At 56.5% G+C, this 27,858-nt stretch overlaps 1 protein-coding gene across 1 annotated transcript in view; it reads left to right on the plus strand.

The window, feature by feature from the left end:
- The window catches only part of gtf2h4 (general transcription factor IIH, polypeptide 4), a 241,238-nt gene that overhangs the window by 199,574 nt on the left and 13,806 nt on the right, over window positions 1-27,858 (plus strand). Inside the window, exons 11-12 of the mRNA XM_072475350.1 lie at window positions 9,793-9,923; window positions 25,610-25,657. Of these exons, the coding sequence (XP_072331451.1) occupies window positions 9,793-9,923; window positions 25,610-25,657 (179 nt within the window). The remainder of the gene's footprint in view (window positions 1-9,792; window positions 9,924-25,609; window positions 25,658-27,858) is intronic.

Below are 27,858 nucleotides of genomic sequence, written 5' to 3' on the forward strand. Positions count from 1 at the left end.
CATTGATTGCTGTCCCTACCAGAACGCTCACAGTCCTATGAAAGAATGTTTAAAAACGATACCGTTTACATAACATGAGAACCAGGGGCAGGAGTGGACAATTCAGCCCCACCAGTCCACTCCGCCATTCAATATGATCATGTCTAATCTCCCATCGATCTCAACCCCACCATCCTGCCCGTTCTTCAAAACCTTTCAACCCATTACTCATCAAAAATCTGTCTGTCGGGCAGCACAGTGGTTAACATTGCTGCCTACGGCGCTGAGGACCCGGGTTCGAATCCCGACCCTGGGTCACTGTCCGTGTGGAGTTTGCACATTCTCCCCGTGTCTGCGTGGGTTTCACCCCCACAACCCAAAGATATGCAGGTTAGGTGGATTGGCCACGCTAAATTGCCCCTTAATTGTAAAAATAATTGGGTACTCTATATTTATCTGAAAAAAAAAGAAATCTGTCTGTTGCCTCCTTAAATTTACTCAGTGTCCCGGCGCCCACCGCTGGCCTCACAGGACAAGAAAGGGTTAATGCAACTTGCACAATACTTATGATCCCAGCAGCCTGATGGGGGCCTCCATGACGGGCAGCTGAAAGAGGCTGTGCAGTGAGACAGAATTTGTGGTCAGGCTCCACTGGGAAGCAGGCCGAGTCGGGTGGCGAACGTGTGTGAGCTTCCAACACCGAAACCTCTGGAAATGAAAATGTGTTTCATTTAGTGATTGCAACACACACGGGGAGAAATGATGAAAAGTGGCAGGGGTGCAGGGCTGGGAGGGGGGGGGTGCAGGGCTGGGAGGGGGGGGGAGAGGGATGGGGTGGAATGAGAAACTCAGAATCAATTTATTCAGAGCCGCGATTCCTCGTGAGGGCTTAGATGAAGTGGCTGTGTTGCTTGAGATTCAGGAAATAGAGTGGAGTGCCACTTGAGCACAGCTCCTTAATAACATGACTGAAAGGAGAGACAGGAGTCAGCATGAGCAGTGTTGCTGTAACTCTGCCTGTGCCGAACACCATTATGTGCTTCCTCATCTCTCCCCCGTGTCTCTCTTCTGGCTGCTCGTTTCCACTCACTAGCAGACCCGGAGTACGTCACCCCAAGTATCAAGCAGCAAATAAGTGGAAGCTCAGTTATTGAGTGTGTTTAAAGCAGAGATTGATAGATTTCTGATGAACAATAATGCAAAAGGTTTATGGGGATAGTGGGTGTAAAAAGGCATTGAAGTGTCCAATCAGCCATGATCATATTAAATGGCAGAGCAAGCTCGATGGGCTGAATGTCCTGCTCCTGCTCCTATGTACATCTCTGACTCCCAAAGCCATCGACAAGGCTCAAGTCAGGAGTGTAATGGAATACTCTCCACTTGCCTGGATGAGTGCAGCTCCAACAACACTCAAGACGCTCGACACCAGCCAGGACAAAGCAGCCCGCTTGATTGCTCCTCCTTCCACAAACATTCAAACCCTCCAACCACTGGCGAACAGTGGCAGCCGTGTGTACCATCTACAAGATGCACTGCAGTAACTCACCAAAGTTCCTTAGACAGCAGCTTCCAAACCACGACCATCTAGAAGGACAAGAGCAGCCGATACCTGGGCACCCCACCACCTGGAGGTTCCCCTCCAAGTCACTCACCAGCCTGACTTGGAAATATATTGTGGTTCCTTCGCTGTCGCTGGGGACGAAATCCTGGAACTCCCTCCCTAACAGCACAGTGGGTATACCTACGCCTCAAAGACTGCAGCGGTTCAAGAAAGTAACTCACCACCACCTTCTCAAGGGCAACTAGGGCTGGGCAAGCATTGCTGCACACTTCCATCCCACAATATTTTTTGAAGTGTGGGTCTGTGGCCCTAGTCCTGACCCTAACCCAGCTGTTTGCACACACACTCTCCTGTCTGTGGTGGAGCAGTGTCTCTGCAAAAGGATCAGGAGAGGAATGCCTGGTTGGTTTCTCCCACAACTCGACCGTTCAACACGTCTCCCTATGAAGGTGCAGGATGGAGTCAATCTGATCCCAGACATTAGCCGCCTGCTATCACTGCTGGAGATTGAGCAGCAGTTTACACAAGTCTGCATTGAAGCTCTGTTCACACGGGCCGTCAGAGTGAAGAGGTGCAGCTGGACAGGACTCCTGTTTTGTTCAACAGATACACATTTCTCTTCATTCATCCTCCGCTACTGGATCTGCCCCCTCCTCCCGCTCTGCCCCTTCCTCCGATTCTGCCCACCCAGCTCACTCCCATTCTCTCTCGCCCCAGCTCTCACTGTCTCGCCCCCCCCGGCTCTCTCTCTCGCTCTATCCCCGGCTCTCTCTCATGCTCCATCTCCCCCCCAGCTCTCTCTCTCTCCAGCTCTCTCTCTCTCTCTCTTCCCCCCCCCCCCCCCCCCCCCCCCCCTTCTCCCGACTCTCTCTCACTATCTCTCTTCCCCCGGCTCTCACTCTCTCTCCCCCCGACTCTCTCTCTCCCCCCGACTCTCTCTCACTCTCTCTCCCCCCGACTCTCTCTCTCTCTCTCTCCTCCCCCCCGACTCTCTCTCTCTCTCTCTCTCTCCCCCGACTCACTCTCTCTCTCTCCCCCCGACTCTCTCTCTCTCTCTCTCTCTCTCCCCCGGCTCCTCACTCTCTCTCCCTCCGACTCTCTCTCCTCTCTCCCCCCCGACTCTCTCTCTCTCCCCCCGACTCTCTCTCTCTCTCTCACCCCGACTCTCTCTCTCTCTCTCCTCTCTCTCCCCCCCCGACTCTCTCTCACTCTCTCTCTCCCCCCCCCCCCCCCCCCCCCCACTCTCATCTCTCTCTCTCTCTCTCTCCCCCCGGCTCTCTCTCTCTCTCTCTCTCTTCCCCCGGCTCTCACTCTCTCTCCCCCCGACTCTCTCTCTCTCTCCCCCCCCGACTCTCTCTCTCCTCTCCCCCCCCCCCCCCCGACTCTCTCTCTCTGTCTCCCCCTGGCTCTCTCACTCTCTCTATCTCCCCCCCCCCCCGGCTCTCTCTCTCACTATCTCTCTTCCCCCGGCTCTCACTCTCTCTCTCCCCCCGACTCTCTCTCCCCCCCGGCTCTCTCACTCTCTATCTCCCCCCAGCTCTCTCTCTCTCTCTCTCTCTCCCTCCCCCCGGCTCTCTCTCTCTCTCTCTTCCCCCCCCCCCCCCGACTCTCACTATCTCTCTTCCCCCGGCTCTCACTCTCTCTCCCCCCGACTCCCACTCTCTCTTCCCCCCGACTCACTCACTATCTGTCTCCCCGGCTCTCTCACTCTCTCTCCTCCCCAACTCTCACTCTCTCTCCCCCAACTCTCTCTCTCTCTCCCCGACTCTCTCACTCTCTATCTCCCCCCGGCTCTCTCTCTCTCTCTCACTCCCTCCCCCCGGCTCTCTCTCTCTCTCTCTCTTCCCCCCCCCACTCTCACCTCACTCTCTCTTCCCCCGGCTCTCACTCTCTCTCCCCCCGACTCCCACTCTCTCTTTCCCCCCGACTCACTCACTATCTGTCTCCCCGGCTCTCTCACTCTCTCTCCTCCCCAACTCTCACTCTCTCTCTCCCCCAACTCTCTCACTCTCTCTCTCTCCCCGGCTCTCTCTCTCTCCCCCCGGCTCTCTCTCTCTCATCTCTCTCTCTCTCCCCCCCGGCTCTCTCTCTCTCTCTCTCTTACCCTCACGCCCCCCCCCCCCCCCCCCCGACTCTCTCTCACTCTCTCCCCCCCGGCTCTCTCACTCTCTCCTTCCCCCGGCTGTCACTCTCTCTCTCCCCCCCCCCCCCCGGCTCGCTCACTCTCTCTCTTCCCCCGACTCTCTCACTCTCTCTCTCCTCCCCACCCCCCACCCCCGGCTCTCACTCTCTCTCTCTCTCCTCCCGACTCTCTCACTCTCTCCCTCTCTCTCCCCCACGGCTCTCTCTCTCTCTCTCTCCCCCCGGCTCCCTCACTCTCTCTCCCCCGGCTCCTTCACTCTCTCTCTCCCCCGGGCTCCCTCACTCTCTCTTTCTCCCCCCCAGCTCTCTCTCTCTCCACCCCCGACATCCTCACTCTCACTCCCCCAGCTCTCTCACTCTCTCTCCTCCCCAACTCTCACTCTCTCTCCCCCAACTCTCTCTCTCTCCTCCCGACTCTCTCACTCTCTATCTCCCCCCCGGCTCTCTCTCTCTCTCTCACTCCCTCCCCCGGCTCTCTCTCTCTCTCTCTCTTCCCCCCCCACTCTCACTATCTCTCTTCCCCCGGCTCTCACTCTCTCTCCCCCCCGACTCCCACTCTCTCTTCCCCCCGACTCACTCACTATCTGTCTCCCCGGCTCTCTCACTCTCTCTCCTCCCCAACTCTCACTCTCTCTCTCCCCCCAACTCTCTCACTCTCTCTCTCTCCCCGGCTCTCTCTCTCTCCCCCCGGCTCTCTCTCTCTCTCTCTCTCTCTCCTCCCCCCGGCTCTCTCTCTCTCTCTCTCTTACCCTCACGCCCCCCCGCCCCCCCGACTCTCTCTCACTCTCTCCCCCCGGCTCTCTCACTCTCTCTTCCCCCGGCTGTCACTCTCTCTCTCCCCCCCCCGGCTCGCTCACTCTCTCTCTTCCCCCGACTCTCTCACTCTCTCTCTCCTCCCCACCCCCCAACCCCCGGCTCTCACTCTCCTCTCTCTCTCCCCCCGACTCCTCTCACTCTCTCCCTCTCTCTCCCCCACGGCTCTCTCTCTCTCTCTCTCTCTCTCTCTCCCCCGGCTCCCTCACTCTCTCTCCCCCTGCTCCTTCACTCTCTCTCTCCCCCGGCTCCCTCACTCTCTCTTTCTCCCCCCCAGCTCTCTCTCTCTCCCCCCCGACATCCTCACTCTCACTCCCCCAGCTCTCTCACTCTCTCTCCTCCCCAACTCTCACTCTCTCTCTCCCCCAACTCTCTACTCTCTCTCTCCCCAACTCTCTCTCTCTCTCCCCGGCTCTCTCTCTCTCTCTCTCCCCCGACTCTCTCACTCTCTCTCTCTCTCTCTCCCCCCCGGCTCTCTCTCTCTCCCCCTCCCCCCCCTCCCCCGGACTCTCTCTCACTATCTCTCTTCCCCCCGGCTCTCACTCTCCCTCTCCCCCCGACTCTCTCTCTCCCCCCGACTCTCTCTCTCTCTCTCTCCCCCCCGACTCTCTCTCTCTCTCTCTCTCTCTCTCTCTCTCTCCACCCGATCTCTCTCTCTCTCTCTCCCCCCGACTCTCTCTCTCTCTCTCCCCCGACTCTCTCTCACTCTCTCCCCCCGGCTCTCTCACACTCTCTCTCCCCCCAACTCTCTCTCTCTCACTCCCCCCGACTCTCCTCTCCCCCACGGCTCACTCACTCTCTCTCCCCCCCCCACGGCTCTCTCACTCTCTCTCCACACGGCACTCACTCTCTACCCCGGTTCTCTCTCTCTCTCCCCCCGACTCTCTCTCTCTCTCTCTCCCCCCGACTCTCTCTCACTCTCTCCCCCCGGCTCTCTCACACTCTCCTCTCCCCCCAACTCTCACTCTCTCTCTCCCCCACGGCTCTCTCACTCTCTCTCCCCCCCCCCACGGCTCTCTCACTCTCTCTCCACACGGCACTCACTCTCTACCCCGGTTCTCACTCTCTCTCCCCCCCCCCCCGACTCTGTCTCTCTCTCTCTTTCCCCCTACTCTTCCACTCTGTCTCTCTCTCTCTCTCTCTCCTCTCTCTCCCCTCCCCCCCCCCCCCTCTCACTCTCCTCTCAATACCCCCCGGCTCTCTCTCTCTCTCACCCCTACTCTCGCACTCTCTCTCTCTCTCTCTCTCTATTCCCCACGGCTCTCTCACTCTCTCTCTATCCCCACAGCTCTCTCATTCTCTTTTCCCCCCCGACTCTCTCTCTCCCTCTCTCCCCCCTACTCTCTCACTCCCTCTCCCCCCCCGACTCTCTCTCCCCCCCCCCCCCCCACCTCTCTTTCTCTCACTCTCTCTCTCCCCCCGAGTGCTCAAACTCTCCCCCCTACTCTCTCACTCTCTCTCTCTCTCCCCCTGACTCTCTCTCTCTCTCTCTCTCTCTCTCTCTCTCTCTCTCTCCCTCCCCCCTCTCACTCACTGTCCCCCCCGGCTCTCTCACTCTCTCTCCCCCGACTCTCTCACTCTCTCTCCCCCGACTCACTCACTATCTGTCTCCCCCGGCTCTGTCACTCTCTCTTCTCCCCCCCCCCCCCCCCCCCCCCACCCAACTCTCTCTCTCTCTCATCCCTCCCCGACTCTCTCGCACTCTCTCTCTCCCCCCGACTCTCTCACTCTCTATCTATCCCCCACAGCTCCCTCACTCTCTTTCCCCCCCCCCGACTCTCTCTCTCCCCCCCTACTCTCTCACTCCCTCTCCTCCCGACTCTCTCTCTCTCCCCCCCCCCCCCACCTCTCTTTCTCTCACTCTCTCTCTCCCCCCCGGCGCTCACACTCTCTCCCCCCTACTCTCTCACTCGCTCTCTCCCCCTGACTCTCTCTCTCTCTCTCTCTCCCTCCCCTTCTCAGTCCCTCTCTTCCCCCCGACTTTCTCTCTGTCTCTCTCCCCCCGACTCTCTCTCATTTTCTCTCTCTCTCCCCCGACTCTCTCTCGCTCTCTCTCTCCCCCCGGCTCTCTCTCTCTCTCTTCCCCGACTCTCTCTCTCTGTCCCCCGACTCTCTCTCTCTCACTCTCTCTCTCTCTCTCTCTCTCTCCCCCCGACTCTCTCTGTCTCTCTCCCACCCCCCACCCCCCCCCACCGACGCTCACTCTCTCTCTTTCTCTCCCAGACTGTCTCACCCTCTCTCTCTCTCTCCCCGACACACTCTCTCTCTCTCTCTTTCTCTCCCCCAGCTCTCTCACTCTCGCTCGCTCTCTCTCTCTCTTTCTCCCCCCACCTCACACCCTCTCCCAACTCACACCCTCTCCCACCTCACATCCTCCCCCACCCCACACCCCCTCCCACCCTCACATCCTCTCCCACCCACACCCTCTCCCACCCCACACCCTCTCCCACCCCACACCCTCTCCCACCCCACACCCTCACCCACCCCACACCCTCTCCCACCCCACACCCTCTCCCACCTCACACCCTCTCCCACCTCACACCCTCTCCCCGGCTCACACCCTCTCCCGGCTCACACCCTCTCCCGGCTCACACCCTCTCCTGGCTCACACCCTCTCCCACCTCACACCCTCTCCCGGCTCACACCCTCTCCCACCTCACACCCTCTCCCACCCCACACCCGCTCCCACCTCACACCCTCTCCCACCTCACACCCTCTCCCACATCACACCCCCTCCACCTCACACCCTCTCCCACCTCACACCCTCTCCCACCTCACACCCCCTCCCACCTAACACCCCCTCCCACCTCACACCCCCTCCCACCTCACACCTTCTCCCACCTCACGCCCTCACTCCCACCTCACACCCTCTCCCACCTCACACCCTCTCCCACCTCACACCCCCTCCCACCTCACACCTTCTCCCACCTCACTCCCACCTCACACCCTCTCCCACCTCACACCCCCTCCACCTCACACCCCCTCCCACCGCACTCCCTCTCCCACCTTACACCCTCTCCCACCTTACACCCTCTCCCACCTCACACCCCCTCCCGGCTCACACCCTCTCCACCTCACACCCCCTCCCACCTCACACCCCCTCCACCTCACACCCCCTCCACCTCACACCCCCTCCACCTCACACCCCCTCCCACCGCACACCCCCTCCCACCGCACACCCTCTCCCACCGCACACCCTCTCCCACAGCACACCCTCTCCCACCGCACACCCTCTCCCACCGCACACCCTCTCCCACCGCACACCCTCTCCCACCTCACACCCCCTCCCGGCTCACACCCCCTCCCGGCTCACACCCTCTCCCGGCTCACACCCCCTCCCACCTCACACCCTCTCCCACCTCACACCCTTTCCCAACTCACACCCACCTCAAACCCTCTCCCACCTCACACCCCCTCCCACCTCACACCCCCCTCCCACCTCACACCCTCTCCCACCTCACACCCTCTCCCACCTCACACCCCCTCCCACCTCACACCCCCTCCCACCTCACACCCCCTCCCACCTCACACCCCCTCCCACCTCACACCCCCTCCCACCTCACACCCCCTCCCACCTCACACCCACTCCCACCTCACACCCTCTCCCACCTCACACCCTCTCCCACCTCACACCTTCTCCCACCTCACACCCTCTCCCACCTCACACCCTCTCCCACCTCACACCCCCTCCACCTCACACCCCCTCCACCTCACACCCCCTCCCACCTCACACCCTCTCCCAGCTCACACCCTCTCCCACCTCACACCCTCTCCCACCTCACACCCTCTCCCACCTCACACCCTCTCCCACCTCACACCCTCTCCCACCTCACACCCCCTCCACCTCACACCCCCTCCACCTCACACCCTCTCCCACCGCACACCCCCCTCCCACCTCACACCCTCTCCCACCTCACACCCCCTCCCACCTCACACCCTCTCCCACCTCACACCCTCTCCCACCTCACACCCTCTCCCGGCTCACACCCCCTCCCACCTCACACCCTCTCCCACCTCACACCCTCTCCCCGGCTCACACCCTCTCCCGGCTCACACCCTCTCCCACCTCACACCCTCTCCCACCTCACACCCTCTCCCACCTCACACCCTCTCCCGGCTCACACCCTCTCCCGGCTCACACCCCCTCCCACCTCACACCCCCTCCCACCTCACACCCCCTCCCACCTCACACCCCCTCCCACCTCACGCCCTCTCCCACCTCACGCCCCCTCCCGCCTCACGCCCCCTCCCGCCTCACGCCCCCTCCCGCCTCACGCCCCCTCCCGCCTCACGCCCCCTCCCGCCTCACGCCCCCTCCCGCCTCACGCCCCCTCCCGCCTCACGCCCTCTCCCGCCTCACGCCCTCTCCCGCCTCACGCCCTCTCCCGCCTCACGCCCTCTCCCGCCTCACGCCCTCTCCCACCTCACACCCTCTCCCACCTCACACCCTCTCCCACCTCACACCCCCTCCCACCTCACACCCCCTCCCTCCTCACACCCTCTTCCACCCCACGCCCTCTCCCGCCTCACGCCCTCTCCCACCTCACGCCCTCTCCCGGCTCACACCCCCTCCCACCTCACGCCCCCCTCCCACCTCACGCCCTCTCCCACCTCACGCCGGCTCACGCCCTCTCCCGGCTCACGCCCTCTCCCGGCTCACGCCCTCTCCCGGCTCACACCCTCTCCCACCTCACACCCTCTCCCACCTCACACCCCCTCCCGGCTCACACCCCCTCCCGGCTCACACCCTCTCCCACCTCACACCCTCTCCCACCTCACGCCCTCTCCCACCTCACACCCTCTCCCACCTCACACCCTCTCCCACCTCACACCCTCTCCCACCTCACACCCTCTCCCGGCTCACACCCCCTCCCGGCTCACACCCCCTCCAACCTCACACCCTCTCCCACCTCACACCCTCTCCCACCTCACACCCTCTCCCACCTCACACCCTCTCTCGGCTCACACCCTCTCCCACCTCACACCCTCTCCCGGCTCACACCCTCTCCCACCTCACACCCTCTCCCGGCTCACACCCTCTCCCACCTCACACCCTCTCCCACCTCACACCCCCTCCCGGCTCACACCCCCTCCCGGCTCACACCCCCTCCCGGCTCACACCCCCTCCCGGCTCACACCCCCTCCACCTCACACCCTCTCCCACCTCACACCCCCTCCCACCTCACACCCCCTCCCGGCTCACACCCTCTCCCGGCTCACACCCCCTCCACCTCACACCCTCTCCCGGCTCGCTCTGTTGAAATGCTTCACTGAAGGTCGTGTTTTCTTTTCTCCAGATTCTGAACTCCAGTTGGCTCTCATTGCCCTTTTCTCTGAGATGCTCTATCGCTTTCCCAACATGGTGGTGGCTCATCTGAGTCGGGAGAGCGTGCAGCAATCCATCGCCAATGGAATAACGGCTGAACAGGTAAATACATCTGAGTTACTGATGCTTCCTAACGGAACCCTCTGCACAACTTGGAGTCAGCTACTCGTAGTCCAGACAGGTACACACAGAGTGCGGTACACGGGCTGGGTATGTTACACAGACAGGTACACACTGAATGAGGTACGCAAGCTGGGTATGTTACCCAGACAGGTGTACACAGAATGTGGTACACAGCTGGGTATGTTACACAGACAGATACACACAGAATGAGGTACACAGCTGGGTATGTTACACAGACAGGTACACACAGAATGTGGTACACAGCTGGGTATGTTACCCAGACAGGTACACACAGAATGAGGTACACAGCTGGGTATGTTACACAGACAGATACACACAGAATGAGGTACACAGCTGGGTATGTTACACAGACAGATACACACTGAATGAGGTACACAGCTGGGTATGTTACCCAGACAGGTACACACAGAATGAGGTACACAGCTGGGTATGTTACACAGACAGATACACACAGAATGAGGTACATAGCTGGGTATGTCACACAGACAGATACACACAGAATGAGGTACACAGCTGGGTATGTTACACAGACAGATACACACAGAATGAGGTACACAGCTGGGTATGTTACACAGACAGATACACACAGAATGTGGTACACAGCTGGGTATGTTACACAGACAGGTACACACTGAATGAGGTACACAGCTGGGTATGTTACACAGACAGATACACACAGAATGTGGTACACAGCTGGGTATGTTACCCAGACAGGTACACACAGAATGAGGTACACAGCTGGGTATGTTACACAGACAGATACACACAGAATGAGGTACACAGCTGGGTATGTTACACAGACAGATACACACAGAATGCGGTACACTGCTGGGTATGTTAAACAGACAGGTGCACACAGAATGAGGTACGCAGCTGGGTATGCTACACAGACAGATACACACAGAATGAGGTACACAGCTGGTTATGTTACACAGACAGATACACACAGAATGAGGTACACAGCTGGGTATGTTACACAGACAGATACACACAGAATGAGGTACACAGCTGGGTATGTTACACAGACAGATACACACAGAATGAGGTACACTGTGGGGTATGTTATACAGACAGGTACACACTGAATGAGGTACACGGGCGGGATATGTTACACAGACAGGTACACACAGAGTGTGGTACACAGCTGGGTATGTTGTACAGACAGGTACACACTGAATGAGGTACACAGCTGGGTATGTTACACAGACAGGTACACACAGAATGAGGTACACAGCTGGGTATGTTACCCAGACAGGTACACACAGAATGAGGTACACAGCTGGGTATGTTACACAGACAGATACGCAGAGAATGAGGTACACAGCTGGGTATGTTACACAGACAGATACACACTGAATGAGGTACACAGCTGGGTATGTTACCCAGACAGGTTCACACAGAATGAGGTACACAGCTGGGTATGTTACACAGACAGATACACACAGAATGAGGTACACAGCTGGGTATGTTACACAGACAGATACACACAGAATGAGGTACACAGCTGGGTATGTTACACAGACAGATACACACAGAATGAGGTACACAGCTGGGTATGTTACACAGACAGATACACACAGAATGTGGTACACAGCTGGGTATGTTACCCAGACAGGTACACACAGAATGAGGTACACAGCTGGGTATGTTACACAGACAGATACACACAGAATGAGGTACACAGCTGGGTATGTTACACAGACAGATGCACACAGAATGAGGTACACAGCTGGTTTTGTTACACAGACAGGTACACACTGAATGAGGTACAAAGCTGGGTATGTTACACAGACAGGTACACACTGAATGAGGTACACGGGCTGGGTATGTTACCCAGACAGGTACACACAGAATGTGGTACACAGCTGGGTATGTTACACAGACAGGTACACACAGAGTGTGGTACACAGCTGGGTATGTTACACAGACAGATACACACTGAATGAGGTACACAGCTGGGTATGTTACCCAGACAGGTTCACACAGAATGAGGTACACAGCTGGGTATGTTACACAGACAGATACACACAGAATGAGGTACACAGCTGGGTATGTTACACAGACAGATACACACAGAATGAGGTACACAGCTGGGTATGTTACACAGACAGATACACACAGAATGAGGTACACAGCTGGGTATGTTACACAGACAGATACACACAGAATGTGGTACACAGCTGGGTATGTTACCCAGACAGGTACACACAGAATGAGGTACACAGCTGGGTATGTTACACAGACAGATACACACAGAATGAGGTACACAGCTGGGTATGTTACACAGACAGATGCACACAGAATGAGGTACACAGCTGGTTTTGTTACACAGACAGGTACACACTGAATGAGGTACAAAGCTGGGTATGTTACACAGACAGGTACACACTGAATGAGGTACACGGGCTGGGTATGTTACCCAGACAGGTACACACAGAATGTGGTACACAGCTGGGTATGTTACACAGACAGGTACACACAGAGTGTGGTACACAGCTGGGTACGTTACACAGACAGGTACACACTGAATGAGGTACACAGCTGGGTATGTTACACAGACAGGTACACACAGAATGAGGTACACTGCGGGGTATGTTACACAGACAGGTACACACAGAATGAGGTACACAGCTGGGTATGTTACACAGACAGATACACACAGAATGAGGTACACAGCTGGGTATGTTACACAGACAGGTACACACAGAATGAGGTACACAGCTGGGTATGTTACTCAGACAGGTACACACAGAATGAGGTACACGGGCTGGGTATGTTACACAGACAGGTACACACTGAATGAGGTACACGGGCTGGGTATGTTACACAGACAGATACACACAGAATGAGGTACACAGCTGGGTATGTTACTCAGACAGGTACACACAGAATGAGGTACACGGGCTGGGTATGTTACACAGACAGGTACACACTGAATGAGGTACACGGGCTGGGTATGTTACACAGACAGGTACACACAGAATGAGTATGTTACGCAGCCAGATGTACGCAGGATAGGTATGGTACTGTGGGAGACACCAGTGGCAGACCAGAACTTTCAAGAGAGCCAGGGGGCAGAGGTGAGTGTGGTGGTCATCACTAAGGAGAAGGTGCTGAGGAAACTGAAAGGTCTGAAGGTGGACAAATCATCTGGACCGTATGGTCTACACCCTGGGGTTCTGAAGGGGATAGCTGAGGAGTGTTTGGAGGCATTGGTGATGATCTTTCAGGAGGTTGGGAGAGTCCCAGAGGATTGGAAAATGGCTAATGTAACACCGTTGTTTAAGAAGGGAGGGAGGCAGAAGACGGGAAATTATAGGCCGGTTAGCCTGACTTCGGTCATTGGTAAGTTTTTAGAGTATGTTATTAAAGGTGAGATTGCGGAGTACTTGGAAGTGCATGATAAAATAGGGCTGAGTCAGCAAGGCTTTGTCAAAGGGAGGTCGTGTCTGACAAATCTCTTAGAGTTCTTTGAGGTGGTGACCAGGAAGTTAGATACAGGAGAATCAGTGGACATGATCTGTTTGGATTTTCAGAAAGCATTTAACAAGGTGCTGTATAGGAGGCTGTTAAATAAGTTATGTGCCCGTGGTACTAGGGGCAAGATCCTGGCATAGATAGAGGATTGGCTGACTGGCAGAAGGCAGAGAGTGGGGATAAAGGGGTCTTTTTCAGGATGGCAGCCGGTGACTAGTGGTGTGCCTCAGGGGTCTGTGCTGGGACCACAACTTTTTACAATGTACATGAATGATCTGGAAGAAGGAACTGAAGGCACTGTTGCTAAGTTTGCAGGTGATACAAAGATCTGTAGAGGGACAGGTAGTATTGAGGAAGCAAGGGGGTTGCAGAAGGACTTGGACAAGCTAGGAGAGTGGGCAATGAAGTGGCAAATGAAATACAATGTGGAAAGTGTGAGGTTATGCACTTTGGTAGGAAGAATCTAGGCATAGGCTATTTTCTAAATGGGGAACTGCTTTGGAAATCAGAAGCACAAAGTGACTTGGGAGTCCTTGTTCACGATTCTCTTAAGGTTTACGTGCAGGTTCAGTCAGCAGTTAGGAAGGCAAATGCAATGTTAGCATTCATGTCGAGAGGGGTAGAATACAAGAGCAGGGATGTACTGTTTTTTTCCCACAAATTTTGAGTACCCAATTCTTTTTTTTAAATTAAGGGGCAATTTAGCGTGGCCAATTTACCTACCCTGCACATCTTTTTGGGTTGTGAGGGTGATACCCAGACGGACACAGGGAGAATGTACAAACTCCACACGGACAGTGACCTGGAGCCGGGATCTCATTGACATTTGCAGAATAAGGAGAGGCCTGGATAGAGTGGACATTGAGAGGATGTTGCCACTTGTAGGAGAAACTAGAACCAGAGGGCACAGCCTCAGACTGAAGGGACAATCCTTTAAAACTGAGATGAGGAGGAATTCCTTCAGCCAGAGGGTGTGCACACAGAATACATTCATGTTTGGCACAGACAGGATCCAGACAGGTGTACACGCAGTACTGATCCAGACAGGTGTACACCCAGGACTGATCCAGACAGGTGTACACCCGGGACTAATCCAGACAGGTGTACACCCAGGACTGATCCAGACAGGTGTACACCCAGGACTCACCCAGACAGGTGTACACCCAGGACTGATCCAGACAGGTGTACACCCAGGACTGATCCAGACAGGTGTACACCCAGGACTGATCCAGACAGGTGTACACCCAGGACTGATCCAGACAGGTGTACACCCAGGACTGATCCAGACAGGTGTACACCCAGGACTGACCCAGATAGGTGTACACTCAGGACTGATCCAGACAGGTGTACACCCAGGACTGATCCAGACAGGTGTACACCCAGGACTGATCCAGACAGCTGTACACCCAGGACTGATCCAGACAGGTGTACACCCAGGACTGATCCAGACAGGTGTACACCCAGGACTGATCCAGACAGGTGTACACTCAGGACTGATCCAGACAGGTGTACACCCAGGACTGACCCAGACAGGTGTACACCCAGGACTGACCCAGACAGGTGTACACCCAGGACTGATCCAGACAGGTGTACACCCAGGACTGATCCAGACAGGTGTACACCCTGGACTGACCCAGACAGGTGTACACCCAGGACTGATCCAGACAGGTGTACACCCAGGACTGATCCAGACAGGTGTACACCCAGGACTGATCCAGACAGGTGTACACCCAGGACTCACCCAGACAGGTGTACACCCAGGACTCACCCAGAAGATAGTTGTACACCCAGGACTGACCCAGACAGGTGTACACCCAGGACTGACCCAGACAGGTGTACACCCAGGACTGACCCAGACAGGTGTACACCCAGGACTGATCCAGACAGGTGTACACCCAGGACTGACCCAGACAGGTGTACACCCAGGACTGACCCAGACAGGTGTACACCCAGGACTGACCCAGACAGGTGTACACCCAGGACTGATCCAGACAGGTGTACACCCAGGACTGATCCAGGCAGGTGTACACCCAGGACTGACCCAGACAGGTGTACACCCAGGACTGATCCAGACAGGTGTACACCCAGGACTGACCCAGACAGGTGTACACCCAGGACTGATCCAGACAGGTGTACACCCAGGACTCACCCAGACAGGTGTACACCCAGGACTGACCCAGACAGGTGTACACCTAGGACTGATCCAGACAGGTATACACCCAGGACTGATCCAGACAGGTGTACACCCAGGACTGATCCAGACAGGTGTACACCCAGGACTGACCCAGACAGGTGTACACCCAGGACTGATCCAGACAGGTGTACAGCCAGGACTCACCCAGACAGGTGTACACCCAGGACTGATCCAGACAGGTGTACACCCAGGACTGATCCAGACAGGTGTACACCCAGGACTGATCCAGACAGGTGTACACCCAGGACTGATCCAGACAGGTGTACACCCAGGACTGACCCAGACAGGTGTACACCCAGGACTGACCCAGACAGGTGTACACCCAGGACTGATCCAGACAGGTGTACACCCAGGACTGATCCAGACAGGTGTACACCCAGGACTGACCCAGACAGGTGTACACCCAGGACTGATCCAGACAGGTGTACAGCCAGGACTCACCCAGACAGGTGTACACCCAGGACTGACCCAGATAGTTGTACACCCAGGACTCACCCAGACAGGTGTACACCCAGGACTGATCCAGACAGGTGTACACCCAGGACTGACCCAGATAGGTGTACACCCAGGACTCATCCAGACAGGTGTACACCCAGGACTGACCCAGACAGGTGTACACCCAGGACTGACCCAGACAGGTGTACACCCAGGACTGATCCAGACAGGTGTACTCCCAGGACTGATCCAGACAGGTGTACACCCAGGACTGATCCAGACAGGTGTACACCCAGGACTGATCCAGACAGGTGTACACCCAGGACTGATCCAGACAGGTGTACACCCAGGGCTGATCCAGACAGGTGTACACCCAGGACTGATCCAGACAGGTGTACACCCAGGACTGATCCAGACAGGTGTACACCCAGGACTGACCCAGACAGGTGTACACCCAGGACTGACCCAGACAGGTGTACACTCAGGACTGATCCAGACAGGTGTACACCCAGGACTGACCCAGACAGGTGTACACCCAGGACTCACCCAGACAGGTGTACACCCAGGACTGACCCAGACAGGTGTACACCCAGGACTGATCCAGACAGCTGTACACCCAGGACTGATCCAGACAGGTGTACACCCAGGACTGATCCAGACAGGTGTACACCCAGGACTGATCCAGACAGGTGTACAACCAGTACTGATCCAGACAGGTGTACACCCAGGACTGACCCAGACAGGTGTACACCCAGGACTGATCCAGACAGGTGTACACCCAGGACTGACCCAGACAGGTGTACACCGAGGACTGACCCAGACAGGTGTACACACAGGAATGATCCAGACAGGTGTAACCCAGGACTGATCCAGACAGGTGTACACCCTGGACTGATCCAGACAGGTGTACACCCAGGACTCACCCAGACAGGTGTACACCCAGGTCTAACCCAGGCAGGTGCACACCCAGGACTCACCCAGACAGGTGTACACCCAGGACTCACCCAGACAGGTGTACACCCAGGACTGACCCAGACATGTGTACACCCTGGACTGATCCAGACAGGTGTACACCCAGGACTGACCCGGATAGGTGTACACCCAGGACTCACCTAGACAGGTGTACACCCAGGACTGACCCAGATAGTTGTACACCCAGGACTGATCCAGACAGGTGTACACCCAGGACTGATCCAGACAGGTGTACACCCTGGACTGACCCAGACAGGTGTACACCCAGGACTGATCCAGACAGGTGTACACCCAGGACTGATCCAGACAGGTGTACACCCAGGACTGATCCAGACAGGTGTACACCCAGGACTCACCCAGACAGGTGTACACCCAGGACTCACCCAGACAGTTGTACACCCAGGACTGACCCAGACAGGTGTACACCCAGGACTGACCCAGACAGGTGTACACCCAGGACTGACCCAGACAGGTGTACACCCAGGACTGATCCAGACAGGTGTACACCCAGGACTGACCCAGACAGGTGTACACCCAGGACTGACCCAGACAGGTGTACACCCAGGACTGACCCAGACAGGTGTACACCCAGGACTGATCCAGACAGGTGTACACCCAGGACTGATCCAGGCAGGTGTACACCCAGGACTGACCCAGACAGGTGTACACCCAGGACTGATCCAGACAGGTGTACACCCAGGACTGACCCAGACAGGTGTACACCCAGGACTGATCCAGACAGGTGTACACCCAGGACTCACCCAGACAGGTGTACACCCAGGACTGACCCAGACAGGTGTACACCCAGGACTGATCCAGACAGGTATACACCCAGGACTGATCCAGACAGGTGTACACCCAGGACTGATCCAGACAGGTGTACACCCAGGACTGACCCAGACAGGTGTACACCCAGGACTGATCCAGACAGGTGTACAGCCAGGACTCACCCAGACAGGTGTACACCCAGGACTGATCCAGACAGGTGTACACCCAGGACTGATCCAGACAGGTGTACACCCAGGACTGATCCAGACAGGTGTACACCCAGGACTGATCCAGACAGGTGTACACCCAGGACTGACCCAGACAGGTGTACACCCAGGACTGACCCAGACAGGTGTACACCCAGGACTGATCCAGACAGGTGTACACCCAGGACTGATCCAGACAGGTGTACACCCAGGACTGACCCAGACAGGTGTACACCCAGGACTGATCCAGACAGGTGTACAGCCAGGACTCACCCAGACAGGTGTACACCCAGGACTGATCCAGACAGGTGTACACCCAGGACTGATCCAGACAGGTGTACAGCCAGGACTCACCCAGACAGGTGTACACCCAGGACTGATCCAGACAGGTGTACACCCAGAACTGATCCAGACAGGTGTACAGCCAGGACTCACCCAGACAGGTGTACACCCAGGACTGACCCAGATAGTTGTACACCCAGGACTCACCCAGACAGGTGTACACCCAGGACTGATCCAGACAGGTGTACACCCAGGACTGACCCAGATAGGTGTACACCCAGGACTCACCCAGACAGGTGTACACCCAGGACTGACCCAGACAGGTGTACACCCAGGACTGACCCAGACAGGTGTACACCCAGGACTGATCCAGACAGGTGTACTCCCAGGACTGATCCAGACAGGTGTACACCCAAGACTGATCCAGACAGGTGTACACCCAGGACTGATCCAGACAGGTGTACACCCAGGACTGATCCAGACAGGTGTACACCCAGGGCTGATCCAGACAGGTGTACACCCAGGACTGATCCAGACAGGTGTACACCCAGGACTGATCCAGACAGGTGTACACCCAGGACTGACCCAGACAGGTGTACACCCAGGACTGACCCAGACAGGTGTACACTCAGGACTGATCCAGACAGGTGTACACCCAGGACTGACCCAGACAGGTGTACACCCAGGACTCACCCAGACAGGTGTACACCCAGGACTGACCCAGACAGGTGTACACCCAGGACTGATCCAGACAGCTGTACACCCAGGACTGATCCAGACAGGTGTACACCCAGGACTGATCCAGACAGATGTACACCCAGGACTGATCCAGACAGGTGTACAACCAGTACTGATCCAGACAGGTGTACACCCAGGACTGACCCAGACAGGTGTACACCCAGGACTGATCCAGACAGGTGTACACCCAGGACTGACCCAGACAGATGTACACCGAGGACTGACCCAGACAGGTGTACACCCAGGACTGATCCAGACAGGTGTAACCCAGGACTGATCCAGACAGGTGTACACCCTGGACTGATCCAGACAGGTGTACACCCAGGACTCACCCAGACAGGTGTACACCCAGGTCTAACCCAGGCAGGTGCACACCCAGGACTCACCCAGACAGGTGTACACCCAGGACTCACCCAGACAGGTGTACACCCAGGACTGACCCAGACATGTGTACACCCTGGACTGATCCAGACATGTGTACACCCAGGACTGACCCGGATAGGTGTACACCCAGGACTCACCTAGACAGGTGTACACCCAGGACTGACCCAGATAGTTGTACACCCAGGACTGATCCAGACAGCTGTACAGCCTGGACTGATCCAGACAGGTGTACACCCAGGACTCACCCAGACAGGTGTACACCCAGGACTGACCCAGATAGGTGTACACCCACGACTGACCCAGACAGGTGTACACCCAGGACTGACCCAGATAGATGTACACCCAGGACTGACCCAGACAGGTGTACACCCAGGACTGACCCAGACAGGTGTACACCCAGGACTGACCCAGACAGGTGTACACCCAGGACTGACCCAGATAGGTGTACACCCAGGACTCACCCAGACAGGTGTACACCCAGGACTGACCCAGACAGGTGTACACCCAGGACTGACCCAGGCAGGTGTACACCCAGGACTGACCCAGACAGGTGTACACCCAGGACTGATCCAGACAGGTGTGCACCCTGGACTGACCCAGACAGGTGTACACCCAGGACTGATCCAGACAGGTGTACACCCAGGACTGACCCAGACAGGTGTACACCCAGGACTGACCCAGACAGGTGTACACCCAGGACTGATCCAGACAGGTGTACACCCAGGACTCACCCAGACAGGTGTACACCCAGGACTGACCCAGACAGGTGTACACCTAGGACTGATCCAGACAGGTATACACCCAGGACTGATCCAGACAGGTGTACACCCAGGACTGATCCAGACAGGTGTACACCCAGGACTGACCCAGACAGGTGTACACCCAGGACTGATCCAGACAGGTGTACAGCCAGGACTCACCCAGACAGGTGTACACCCAGGACTGATCCAGACAGGTGTACACCCAGGACTGATCCAGACAGGTGTACACCCAGGACTGATCCAGACAGGTGTACACCCAGGACTGATCCAGACAGGTGTACACCCAGGACTGACCCAGACAGGTGTACACCCAGGACTGACCCAGACAGGTGTACACCCAGGACTGATCCAGACAGGTGTACACCCAGGACTGATCCAGACAGGTGTACACCCAGGACTGACCCAGACAGGTGTACACCCAGGACTGATCCAGACAGGTGTACAGCCAGGACTCACCCAGACAGGTGTACACCCAGGACTGACCCAGATAGTTGTACACCCAGGACTCACCCAGACAGGTGTACACCCAGGACTGATCCAGACAGGTGTACACCCAGGACTGACCCAGATAGGTGTACACCCAGGACTCATCCAGACAGGTGTACACCCAGGACTGACCCAGACAGGTGTACACCCAGGACTGACCCAGACAGGTGTACACCCAGGACTGATCCAGACAGGTGTACTCCCAGGACTGATCCAGACAGGTGTACACCCAGGACTGATCCAGACAGGTGTACACCCAGGACTGATCCAGACAGGTGTACACCCAGGACTGATCCAGACAGGTGTACACCCAGGGCTGATCCAGACAGGTGTACACCCAGGACTGATCCAGACAGGTGTACACCCAGGACTGATCCAGACAGGTGTACACCCAGGACTGACCCAGACAGGTGTACACCCAGGACTGACCCAGACAGGTGTACACTCAGGACTGATCCAGACAGGTGTACACCCAGGACTGACCCAGACAGGTGTACACCCAGGACTCACCCAGACAGGTGTACACCCAGGACTGACCCAGACAGGTGTACACCCAGGACTGATCCAGACAGCTGTACACCCAGGACTGATCCAGACAGGTGTACACCCAGGACTGATCCAGACAGGTGTACACCCAGGACTGATCCAGACAGGTGTACAACCAGTACTGATCCAGACAGGTGTACACCCAGGACTGACCCAGACAGGTGTACACCCAGGACTGATCCAGACAGGTGTACACCCAGGACTGACCCAGACAGGTGTACACCGAGGACTGACCCAGACAGGTGTACACACAGGAATGATCCAGACAGGTGTAACCCAGGACTGATCCAGACAGGTGTACACCCTGGACTGATCCAGACAGGTGTACACCCAGGACTCACCCAGACAGGTGTACACCCAGGTCTAACCCAGGCAGGTGCACACCCAGGACTCACCCAGACAGGTGTACACCCAGGACTCACCCAGACAGGTGTACACCCAGGACTGACCCAGACATGTGTACACCCTGGACTGATCCAGACAGGTGTACACCCAGGACTGACCCGGATAGGTGTACACCCAGGACTCACCTAGACAGGTGTACACCCAGGACTGACCCAGATAGTTGTACACCCAGGACTGATCCAGACAGGTGTACACCCAGGACTGATCCAGACAGGTGTACACCCTGGACTGACCCAGACAGGTGTACACCCAGGACTGATCCAGACAGGTGTACACCCAGGACTGATCCAGACAGGTGTACACCCAGGACTGATCCAGACAGGTGTACACCCAGGACTCACCCAGACAGGTGTACACCCAGGACTCACCCAGACAGTTGTACACCCAGGACTGACCCAGACAGGTGTACACCCAGGACTGACCCAGACAGGTGTACACCCAGGACTGACCCAGACAGGTGTACACCCAGGACTGATCCAGACAGGTGTACACCCAGGACTGACCCAGACAGGTGTACACCCAGGACTGACCCAGACAGGTGTACACCCAGGACTGACCCAGACAGGTGTACACCCAGGACTGATCCAGACAGGTGTACACCCAGGACTGATCCAGGCAGGTGTACACCCAGGACTGACCCAGACAGGTGTACACCCAGGACTGATCCAGACAGGTGTACACCCAGGACTGACCCAGACAGGTGTACACCCAGGACTGATCCAGACAGGTGTACACCCAGGACTCACCCAGACAGGTGTACACCCAGGACTGACCCAGACAGGTGTACACCCAGGACTGATCCAGACAGGTATACACCCAGGACTGATCCAGACAGGTGTACACCCAGGACTGATCCAGACAGGTGTACACCCAGGACTGACCCAGACAGGTGTACACCCAGGACTGATCCAGACAGGTGTACAGCCAGGACTCACCCAGACAGGTGTACACCCAGGACTGATCCAGACAGGTGTACACCCAGGACTGATCCAGACAGGTGTACACCCAGGACTGATCCAGACAGGTGTACACCCAGGACTGATCCAGACAGGTGTACACCCAGGACTGACCCAGACAGGTGTACACCCAGGACTGACCCAGACAGGTGTACACCCAGGACTGATCCAGACAGGTGTACACCCAGGACTGATCCAGACAGGTGTACACCCAGGACTGACCCAGACAGGTGTACACCCAGGACTGATCCAGACAGGTGTACAGCCAGGACTCACCCAGACAGGTGTACACCCAGGACTGATCCAGACAGGTGTACACCCAGGACTGATCCAGACAGGTGTACAGCCAGGACTCACCCAGACAGGTGTACACCCAGGACTGATCCAGACAGGTGTACACCCAGAACTGATCCAGACAGGTGTACAGCCAGGACTCACCCAGACAGGTGTACACCCAGGACTGACCCAGATAGTTGTACACCCAGGACTCACCCAGACAGGTGTACACCCAGGACTGATCCAGACAGGTGTACACCCAGGACTGACCCAGATAGGTGTACACCCAGGACTCACCCAGACAGGTGTACACCCAGGACTGACCCAGACAGGTGTACACCCAGGACTGACCCAGACAGGTGTACACCCAGGACTGATCCAGACAGGTGTACTCCCAGGACTGATCCAGACAGGTGTACACCCAAGACTGATCCAGACAGGTGTACACCCAGGACTGATCCAGACAGGTGTACACCCAGGACTGATCCAGACAGGTGTACACCCAGGGCTGATCCAGACAGGTGTACACCCAGGACTGATCCAGACAGGTGTACACCCAGGACTGATCCAGACAGGTGTACACCCAGGACTGACCCAGACAGGTGTACACCCAGGACTGACCCAGACAGGTGTACACTCAGGACTGATCCAGACAGGTGTACACCCAGGACTGACCCAGACAGGTGTACACCCAGGACTCACCCAGACAGGTGTACACCCAGGACTGACCCAGACAGGTGTACACCCAGGACTGATCCAGACAGCTGTACACCCAGGACTGATCCAGACAGGTGTACACCCAGGACTGATCCAGACAGATGTACACCCAGGACTGATCCAGACAGGTGTACAACCAGTACTGATCCAGACAGGTGTACACCCAGGACTGACCCAGACAGGTGTACACCCAGGACTGATCCAGACAGGTGTACACCCAGGACTGACCCAGACAGATGTACACCGAGGACTGACCCAGACAGGTGTACACCCAGGACTGATCCAGACAGGTGTAACCCAGGACTGATCCAGACAGGTGTACACCCTGGACTGATCCAGACAGGTGTACACCCAGGACTCACCCAGACAGGTGTACACCCAGGTCTAACCCAGGCAGGTGCACACCCAGGACTCACCCAGACAGGTGTACACCCAGGACTCACCCAGACAGGTGTACACCCAGGACTGACCCAGACATGTGTACACCCTGGACTGATCCAGACATGTGTACACCCAGGACTGACCCGGATAGGTGTACACCCAGGACTCACCTAGACAGGTGTACACCCAGGACTGACCCAGATAGTTGTACACCCAGGACTGATCCAGACAGCTGTACAGCCTGGACTGATCCAGACAGGTGTACACCCAGGACTCACCCAGACAGGTGTACACCCAGGACTGACCCAGATAGGTGTACACCCACGACTGACCCAGACAGGTGTACACCCAGGACTGACCCAGATAGATGTACACCCAGGACTGACCCAGACAGGTGTACACCCAGGACTGACCCAGACAGGTGTACACCCAGGACTGACCCAGACAGGTGTACACCCAGGACTGACCCAGATAGGTGTACACCCAGGACTCACCCAGACAGGTGTACACCCAGGACTGACCCAGACAGGTGTACACCCAGGACTGACCCAGGCAGGTGTACACCCAGGACTGACCCAGACAGGTGTACACCCAGGACTGATCCAGACAGGTGTGCACCCTGGACTGACCCAGACAGGTGTACACCCAGGACTGATCCAGACAGGTGTACACCCAGGACTGACCCAGACAGGTGTACACCCAGGACTGACCCAGACAGGTGTACACCCAGGACTGACCCAGACAGGTGTACACCCAGGACTGATCCAGACAGGTGTACACCCAGGACTGATCCAGACAGGTGTACACCCAGGACTGACCCAGACAGGTGTACACCCAGGACTAACCCAGACAGGTGTACACCCAGGACTGATCCAGACAGGTGTACACCCAGGACTCACCCAGACAGGTGTACACCCAGGACTGATCCAGACAGCTGTACACCCAGGACTGATCCAGACAGGTGTACACCCAGGACTGATCCAGACAGGTGTACACCCAGGACTGACCCAGACAGGTGTACACCCAGGACTGACCCAGACAGGTGTACACCCAGGACTGATCCAGACAGGTGTACACCCAGGACTGACCCAGACAGGTGTACACCCAGGACTGATCCAGACAGGTGTACACCCAGGACTGACCCAGACAGGTGTACACCCAGGACTGACCCGGACAAGTGTACACCCAGGACTGACCCAGACAGGTGTACACCCTGGACTGACCCAGACAGGTGTACACCCAGGACTGATCCAGACAGGTGTACACCCAGGACTGACCCAGAGAGGTGTACACCCAGGAGTGACACACACACATGGTACAGACAGGTGTACAGCTGGAACATGCACAGGCAGGAGCTGAAGAAACCAATCCAAAGCAGATGAATCTGGTCGGGCACAGAGGGCCGTGGCAGAATTAGCGCAATGCCCGTTGGTGGCAGCTTGTTCTGTGCGGATTGCTGCCGCATTGGCTGCATCACAACAGTCGGTGCCGTTGGACAAGTAGCTAATTGCCTGCGGAGAGCTTTGGGGGGTGGGGGTGCTCCAGTCATGAAAGGAGCTCTCCAAATGCAAGCCTGTCTTTCTTTGTAGAGGTGCAGGATCCCGGCCTTCCCAAACCTTCCCCTGTTTGAAATGAAGTCTGTGCTCTGTCCTTTCTCCAGATTATTCACTTCCTGCGGACGAGAGCGCACTCGGTGATGATGAAGCAGGTAAGCCGATGAAAGTAACCGGCGGGCATCCACCCCGACGGGCCTGTGACCACACTCGGCAGCTGCTACGGCTACCCTGACCAGCAGAGCCCGGTTGGGAGAGGGGCGAGGGGAGGGGAGGGGTGGGGGACCCGCCGCAGTTTATCCCTCTGCCAGAACCGCCTTTTTTTAATATAAAGAAAACAAGATTGTATGTATGGAACAGTTAAAAGAAGTCTCATTCTCTACCAGGTGCTTCTGGTCACTATCCACTTAGCGCCTCCCCCCCCCCCCCCCCCCCCCCCAACCTGCTCCCCAGTGCGGGTGGAGTGTCGGCGGAGGGGTGAGGTCTGGTTTGGCTGCGACACGTCCAGCATTGAGGTAACCCCTGGTGCCCAGACGTGAAGAATGATCTCTCCGGACTAAGTGCTTCTCAGACTTGCGTGTCCATCCACGGCTCAGGTTGGACACGAAGCCCGAGGAACCACAGCAGGAGTAGATCCTGCGGCCTAACGAGCCCTGCCCGTGGGCTGGTGGTGGGATTTTAACTCCCATTTCCCTGCCCTGAGAGAGCTCAAAATGCCTGCCTTTCCCCACCGGCCTGAAATATATTCAGTGATGGAGCCGGATACCCACAACCCCTTCAGGTAGAAGTAATCCCTCCCAGTGAAGTAATTCACCCTCATCTCAGTCCTTGACAATCGTCTCCCACCCCCCCACCCCCCACCCTTATCCTGTGTGTTTGCCCCCCCACCCCCTTTTAGTTTTGATTCTTTGACCCTACCCGATCAAAGCCCCTTCCGAATTCTATGCAGATTTCATTGAGATCCCCTCTCGCTCGTCTAAACTTGAGACTATAAGCACTAAGTCCTATTTACTCAGCGTCTCATCATCAGATAACCCCCTCATCCCAGGGACCAACCGTCCACCACCCGTTTCTTACCAGAGCAAACAAATCTCCTCAGAATCCATAAAACCTGTTGGTAAGAGCTGCATTTACACTGCTAAGCATAACATTTTACTATTAATATAAGTTGACAATATAATATCGTCATGTAATATAATTGCTGAACGCCCGGACATTTCAGAGGGGCGTTTACGAGTCGAACATACTGCTGTGGACCTGGAGTCGCGTGTAGGCCAGGCCAGGTAAGGTTGGCAGGTTCCATTCGTGAACCAGAGGGCTTTTGCGACAATCGGCAATGGCTTCATCGTCATCATTGCACTCTTTTTAAATTCAAATTTCACTCTCTGCCGTGTTGGGATTACACCCGGGTTCCCAGGGCAATGTCTCTGGGCTCCGAGTCCAGCGACCATACCACTGGACTACTGCCGCCCCCATGCATCAATACAGGTCTACAATCAGGCCTACAAAATTATGAGGGGCATAGGCAGGGTGGATAGTCAGAGACTTTTTCCCAGGGTAGAGGGGTCAATTACTAGGGGGCATAGGTTTAAGGTGAGAGGGGCAAGGTTTAGAGTAGATGTACGAGGCAAGTTTTTTACGCAGAGGGTAGTGGGTGCCTGGAACCCGCTGCCGGAGGAGGTGGTGGAAGCAGGGACGATAGTGACGTTTAAGGGGCATCTTGACAAATACATGAATAGGATGGGAATAGAGGGATACGGACCCAGGAAGTGTAGAAGATTTTAGTTTAGTCGGGCAGCATGGTCGGCACAGGCTTGGAGGGCCGAAGGGCCTGTTCCTGTGCTGTACATTTCTTTCTTCTTTGTCCATTAGCAACTAATTCCAGAATCCAAGGTATTTTCGTATTATAAACATTCGTTCTAAGAGAACATTCTTGAAACATTCCAAAGTGCTGTCTAAAATCATCAGTTACCTCCTCAAAACAAACTAATGTTTAACTTCGGCCTGTATTAAATAATATCCACGCAACATATATTTTGCTTGTCAAGTTGTTGCCCGCCCCTTATGGTGACTGGTTCTCCGCACACTGGAGCTAATCTGGTGGTGGGCCCTCGAGGGACCCATGTGGGTGAGGGTTCTTGCCTCTTCCCGCGCGTGGCCCTCGGCTGGGCGTCAGTTCCCCCCCCCCCCCTTTGTTCCGGCCCCAGGCGCACCTAGAAGACCCCAGTGCCTTAGGGCGGCATAGGGGTCAACGCTGCTGCCTCACGGCGCCAGGGACCCGGGTTCGATTCTGATTCCAGTGTCTGCGGAGTTTGCACGTTCTCCCCCGCGTCGGCGCGGGTTTCTGGCGGCCCAC

This window comes from Scyliorhinus torazame, chromosome 14 (assembly GCF_047496885.1).
Source record: "Scyliorhinus torazame isolate Kashiwa2021f chromosome 14, sScyTor2.1, whole genome shotgun sequence".
NCBI classification, from domain to species: Eukaryota; Metazoa; Chordata; class Chondrichthyes; order Carcharhiniformes; family Scyliorhinidae; genus Scyliorhinus; species Scyliorhinus torazame.